Genomic DNA, 6,370 nt, shown 5'->3' on the forward strand with positions numbered 1-6,370 from the left:
CAGCAGGATGCCTACTCCACGCTGAGAGTATAGCTTGGTACTTGTCACTGCCAGTGGTCACTCCCCTCTCTGACAAAGGCTGCTCACCCTCCTCAGCAAACTCGAGCCCAGAAAGTGTGGCTCAACAGGTGCAAGAGGCAGCTTGGTTATCTGAGCCAGGGCACCCTTGAAGGCAAAGTCCCAAGCCTCAAGACACTTTCAGGAGCTTCCTGCTCACCCCACAGTCAACCTCTGCCAGTCTTTGACAGCACTCTGCTGGGCCAAATGTGTGTGCGTTGGGGCTACAGGACTTTGCCCTTCCAGCCGAAGGAAGAGTTCCAGGCCTCGCCTTTTGTATTCCCCAGCTGGGAACCGGCGAAGGGACCCCAGAGAGACCCAGTCCTTCCAACGTAAATGGCAGCGTAGAGCGCAGGGGCCCCCAGTCTTCAAGCCCCTCCCTTCAAAGATGACAGCTCTCCAGTCTCTCGGCGCCCCCAAGCCACGTGGGTTGGCAATCGGACTCACCTGTTTCTCGGGGAGGGGGAAGGGGCCAGGAAGCACAGAGATTGCTGGTCACTGCCCTCTGCCGGACCCCCGGGAGGTCACGGGTGTCCGGCCGGACCCGGACTGATGGTTCAGGTTCGCGGGACCACGGCCCCCTGCAGACACAGACATGGCCACAGCACAGGCCACCGCTCCCTCCCACCGCCCCTTGCCCGGCTCCCGGCTCAGGAAGACTGCACTCGCCGGCCTCTGGCGGGGGAGGCCCGGCTCCAGTCGCTGGGCCTGGCCCTGCCCGCCCCCGGTGTGCATTATGGGAAATGTAGTTCGCAGTGCACGGCCGCCGCGAGGTGGGGCGGGGCGCCAGGTCCCGGCAGAGACCTGGGCGGGGTCTGACATCCCGCACCGCCTTTTACAGGGTCCTGGCCAAACTCAGGCACCTCCCCAAACCCAAAGCCTGGGGTGGACCGCAGGCCCAGACTCCCTAGCTCCTCCGCCCGAGCCAACAACAGGTTTATTTAAAGCGAAAGAAAGAGACTATGGCATTGTTTCCTCCACTAATTGTGGAAGGACAGTGCAAGTTTGGGGGCTGGATAAATGTCATTAGTGGACCCGGCCACACTGACTGTAAAGAATGTAGGCACACCAACTGCTGCTAAAGGAACACCCTTTTATTTTTTTTTACATATTTTATTTTTTTAATAAATTTATTTATTTTTGGCTGCATTGGGTCTTCGTTGCTGTGCGCGGGCTTTCTCTAGTTGCGGTGAGTGGGCTTCTTATTGCAGTGGCTTCTCTTGTTGCAGAGCACAGGCTCTAGGCACACGGATTTCAGGAGTTGTGGCTCACTGGCTCTAGAGCACAGGCTCAGGAGTTGTGGTGCACAGGCTTAACTGCTCCACGGCATGTGGGGTCTTCCCGGACCAGGGATCGAACCCGTGTCCCCTGCATTGGCAGGTGGATTCTTAACCACTGTGCCACCAGGCAAGTCCCAGAACATCCTTTTAGCCACGTTTTCATATATCAGTATGAACCTCTAGAATGTAGCTCTCAACTCTGCACATAGAATGACCTGGGGAACCTTTAAAAAAAAGATGAATGCCTGGATACCACCCCTAGAAAAAAAACAGGAAAACATAAAATCAACAATTTTACTTTTGGAGAGTAGTTTAAAGAAATAAAATTAGGGATTAACAACAATACTGCTCATGTTTCTCTGAAGCAATTAAATCACTTAATAGCCTCATGGTTAATTCACCCAACAGTTCAGGGATGAAGGAAAAAGTGTGAAGTCACTCCTTTGATTCTCTCTGCTGCTCCAAACACCCCAATGCAGTGTTCTGTCTCCATCTCAGTCCTACACTGGAATTGAGGGAGAGCTCTGCCCCTGGGCTTTTCTCATAGTCTCAGACAACTGCCACTTGGAGCCTACCTCCACAACACTGGACTGTGACTGACATTGTGACAAAGCTGTGGCCTTTTACTGGAGATGGCTTTGCACAGGGCTTAGACCTTCGCACATAGTTTAAGGGGAGCTTTCTCCTCCCTTTCATTGATAGTTAAGAACATGTGAGAAAATGCCCAATTCCTTAACTATCTTTTCCCCTGGGAAGGAGAGAGGAGTCTCTCTCAGTCTCCACAGGTCACTCAGTATTTTCTCTCCTTACTAGCTCAGGAGGACAGGCTCCCACCGTTAGAGTAAATATCATTTATATAGTTTTACTCTCATTAATCCTGCCGTATTACATTATGAGAGTTCAAGCCAAGAAGGTCTCATATTCATTCTCTGGTTGATACAGAAATATCCTGGCTACATTCCATTAACCAGAAGCTGCAGCCCATAGAATTGATCCCTATAGAAGACAAATATAAAGTTTTTTAACATACCTAACCAATCTCAATGGTCTCCACGTGACCTCAGGGCTTATATGAGTCCCACTCTTGCTTTCAAGCACATCAGCTCTACCAGATAGCACCACTGTTATTTGGAAGTATTGCATCTCCTTAGCCAAGCAAGTGGCCATTTACCCCATGGGCTTCTGGCTAACTCTTGAGCCTAGGACACTCAGAGCAAACCGTTGTGGCTACTTACGAAACGTTTTAAGGTTGTGATTTTAAACTCTGTTTAAATCAACCTATTGACCTATATTTGAATATTGGGACAATCCTTCCTAAACGTCACTTTTTTTTTTTGTGGTACGCGGGCCTCTCACTGTCGTGGCCTCTCCCGTTGCGGAGCACAGGCTCCGGACGCGCAAGCTCAGCGGCCATGGCTCACGGGCCTAGCTGCTCTGCGGCATGTGGGATCCTCCCGGACCGGGGCACGAACCCGTGTCCCCTGCATTGGCAGGCGGACTCTCAACCACTGCGCCACCAGGGAAGACCTAAAGGTCACTTTTTACTGATAGAATTACCAGGAAATAAATCTAGGTCTTTTGGAATAATAATACATGTCAATTCTGTGAAGGCTCTGCTGCCCTGTATGACGCTGCTTCAAGCCTTGGGCTTTGAGTGAGGACTAGCCTTGGGCAGTGGTGAGGACTAGCTGGAACTGGAGCAAAGGTAATAAGACCTCTGTTCTTCCCCAGATGTCTTTTCTTTCATAGCTTGAGTGGACATTTCAGAACCTGAGGTGCTGTGAAAATGTTGTAGCTGAAGTGAAAAGACCTGATTGTATCCTGAGGCTGGGATCTGTTACCAGCCCTGTTGCTATCTTGCTGGTGTGACTCAGGTCAAATTTTTAAATGACTCTTTCAGCATCTTCAGCAGTTTCTCCCTCCTACAAATACAAGATTATATAATATGAAGTATTCTGAGCTAATAATAAGAATAGTTGGGCTTCCCTGGTGGCGCAGGGGTTAAGAATCCGCCTGCCAATGCAGGGGATATGGATTCGAGCCCGGTCCGGGAAGATCCCACATGCCGCAGAGCAACTAAGCCCGTGCGCCACAACTACTGAGCCTGAGCTCTAGAGCCCGCAAGCCACAACTACTGAGCCCACGTGCCACAACTACTGAAGCCTGCGCGCCTAGAGTGCGTGCTCCACAACAAGAGAAGCCACGACAATGAGAAGCCCACGAGCCCCAATGAAGAGTAGCCCCCGTTCACCGCAACTAGAGAAAGCCCGCGCACAGCAACGAAGACCCAGCGCAGACAAAAATAAATAAAATTAATTAATTAATTAAAAAAAAAAAAGAATAGTCAGTTCTTCCCTGGAAATTTTGAAGAGGTTTTCCTTCCTGTTTTTATTACTTTGCAGTTCCTGGTAAGGCAGCTGGTTTTCCTGCTCTGCTGGAAAGTTTCCTCTGTGGCCCTTGTATTATCTGTATCTTTCCTGGTTCCTGTCTCTCATTTTAACATTTGATCAAGTCCCTACTTTCGATGCTGAAGAGTCATGGCCCCAAGTGTGACCAAGGCAACAAAGAACAACAGGCAGCACAACAGTCTTCCTCTTTGCTGGGTTCTTCCATGTGAGAATTTATGGGCTGAAAGTGAGTCAAGCTACCTCTGCAACTGGACATTGTGCTCCCCATTCCGGGTGAGGGCGCTGTTCTGGGTCAGCTATTCTAAATACTCATATTCCTGGTCTTAGGCAATATAAACAACCTTACAAGTACAATGGGCCAACGTAAGTTAAAAAAAAAAAAATTCTAGATGCTTCCTCTGAAAACTCAATAATCACCATAAGGAAAAGGGGAAAGTAGGCAGGAGCATGAGCCTTGGAGTAGGACTGACCTGGGCTGGAATCTCCCCACCCTCTACTTTCCAGCTTCAGCAAGTTAATCTTTCTGGGCTTTGGTTTCCATAACTACAAAAGGGGATATCATACAGTTATTGTGAAGATTAAATGAGATAATGAAATGTCAGCACAAGGCCAGGCAAAGAGTTGTGATAAAGGGTAGCAATTATTATTGCCCAAGAAGCTTGGGCATAAGGCAAAAATAATTAGTTCTTTCATATGTTTACTTCCTTAGAGGACAAAGTACTATCCGATAAGGGAAAGAACCACCAGCAATGGCCCAGTTTGGGAAGCAAAGTCAAAGTACCCACAGCTCTGTGTAGGTGTTCCTCCTCTTCCCTGAAACCTCTTAGTGCTGGTGTGCCCCAGGCCTCAGGGCTGGAACTCTGCTCTCTGGTCTATTCTCCCTCCTTCATTCCCTAGGTCATCTCATCCAGGCCCATGTCATTAAATACCAGCACCAGCGATATGTTGATACCTCCCAGATTTGCATCTCTAACCCTGACCTTTACCTTGAACTCCAGATTCATGTAGCCAACTGCCAACTCCACATCTTGTCTACTAGGCATCAAAAACAACCTACCCAAAACTGAGCTCCTGCTCTTCCTACCAAAATTGCTCCTCTGACATTCTTCCCTCTTTCCCCTCATCCCAGTCCATGTTTCCTGTTTCCACTGTGCCCACATAGGTACAAGTATTATCCTTCTGTGGTTTTATTACTGCAACAGTCTCTTAATCAGCTGGCCTGCTTCTGCCCTTCCCACCTTCAGTTTATTCTCTACACAGCAGCTAGAGGGATCCCGGTTACATGGAAGCCATATTATTCTGTTTAGAGCCCTCCGACAGCTTTCCATCTCCCTCCTTACAGAAACCAAACTCATTTCAGCAGAGATTGTATATCTTGTTTAGTTTGTTGTCTGTCTTCAGTAACCACCCCCACTCCCATCTCCACCAGAGCAGCAAAGTTTTGCTTTTGTTTTTTTAAAAAATATTTATTTATTTATTTTGCTGTGTCGGGTCTTAGTTGTGGCACGCGGGATCTTCTTAGTTGCGACACGCAAACTCTTAGTTGCGGCATGTATGTGGGGTCTAGTTCCCCGACCAGGGATCAAACCCGGGCCCTCTGCATTGCTAGGGCAGAGTCTTAGCCATTGGACCACCAGGTAAGTCCCCAGAGCAGCAAAGTTTATCAGCTTTGTTCAGGTTCCTGTGGCCCCAGCACCTGATGCAGTGCCTGGCACACAGCAAGAGCTTCATGCAGTTCTTTAATGACTTCCAGACAAGATGTCTGAAAAGTGGGAAGGTAACTTTAAAGACTACTTAACTCAACAATCTCTTTTCTCTACAGATAAGTCTTGCTTTATTTTAGAAGGATTTATAGGCTTTTCTTGCGGCGGACTTCTTCAATTCCATGATGTTGAATTCAGGCTATAAAATCAGGTTACCTTCCCTGAGAAGCCACTACCTGGCGATACCAGGTAGCTGGAACCAGCAAGCATTTCAACAATGTAGACGATCCACCTGGAAGCTTGGAGCTGGCCATTTGAAGAACATTAGCTGTAAGGAGATTCTGGACATGAGCTGCAAACTGAAAGTTGTGCTGCCCCGTTTTCCACTAGATTGCTGATTTGCAGATACTTTCCAGTTCCTCTGTGACCTCGCACAAGTCACCCTTGGCCAGATGTATTGCCCGAGCTAGAAAGGCTCTGTGTAAACTGAGTAGATTTTCCTTCGTAGGTAGGGCTATTAAACCTTTAACACAGATGACACCCACCTGGTATTCCTGAGTCGGTAATACCTAACTTGGAAACCCATCAGAAGAAAAGGAGACGAGCCTCTGTGACGACTGCTTCCCTATCCTATGGGAGGGTCGGAAAACAGGCTCTTGTGTGGGCCAGAAGCCCCTGCCTCGGAAGTCTTAGGCTGGAGACGCCTCCCTTCCATTTCCTTCACATTAACGGAAAATAAATCGTTTTCAAGCTACGCAGGCCGGGGTCATATGTGCGCTCTGGCGGGGAGCAAAACTCGAGAAGGCCAAGCCACCAAGAAAAAGCACGCCTCGCTCAACTCCAAAGACCGAAAAAGAACTAGAACCCGTGGGCCAGAGGCCAAACCACAACCCCCAGCAGCCCCGGCGGACGGAGTGGGGGG

General features: G+C 48.9%; 1 protein-coding gene across 2 annotated transcripts in view; it reads right to left on the minus strand.

Annotated features, from left to right (window-relative positions):
- Window positions 1-792, minus strand: part of MON1A (MON1 vesicular trafficking associated A) — an 18,762-nt gene extending 17,970 nt beyond the window's left edge. For both annotated transcript variants that reach the window (XM_007466218.1, XM_007466216.1), the window contains exon 1: window positions 689-792. In XM_007466218.1, coding sequence (XP_007466280.1) covers window positions 689-792 — 104 coding nt within the window. The remainder of the gene's footprint in view (window positions 1-688) is intronic.
- Window positions 793-6,370: the final 5,578 nt, after the last annotated feature.

This window comes from Lipotes vexillifer, unplaced genomic scaffold (genome assembly GCF_000442215.2).
Source record: "Lipotes vexillifer unplaced genomic scaffold, Lipotes_vexillifer_v1.1 scaffold1004, whole genome shotgun sequence".
In the NCBI taxonomy this organism is placed as follows: Eukaryota; Metazoa; Chordata; class Mammalia; order Artiodactyla; family Lipotidae; genus Lipotes; species Lipotes vexillifer.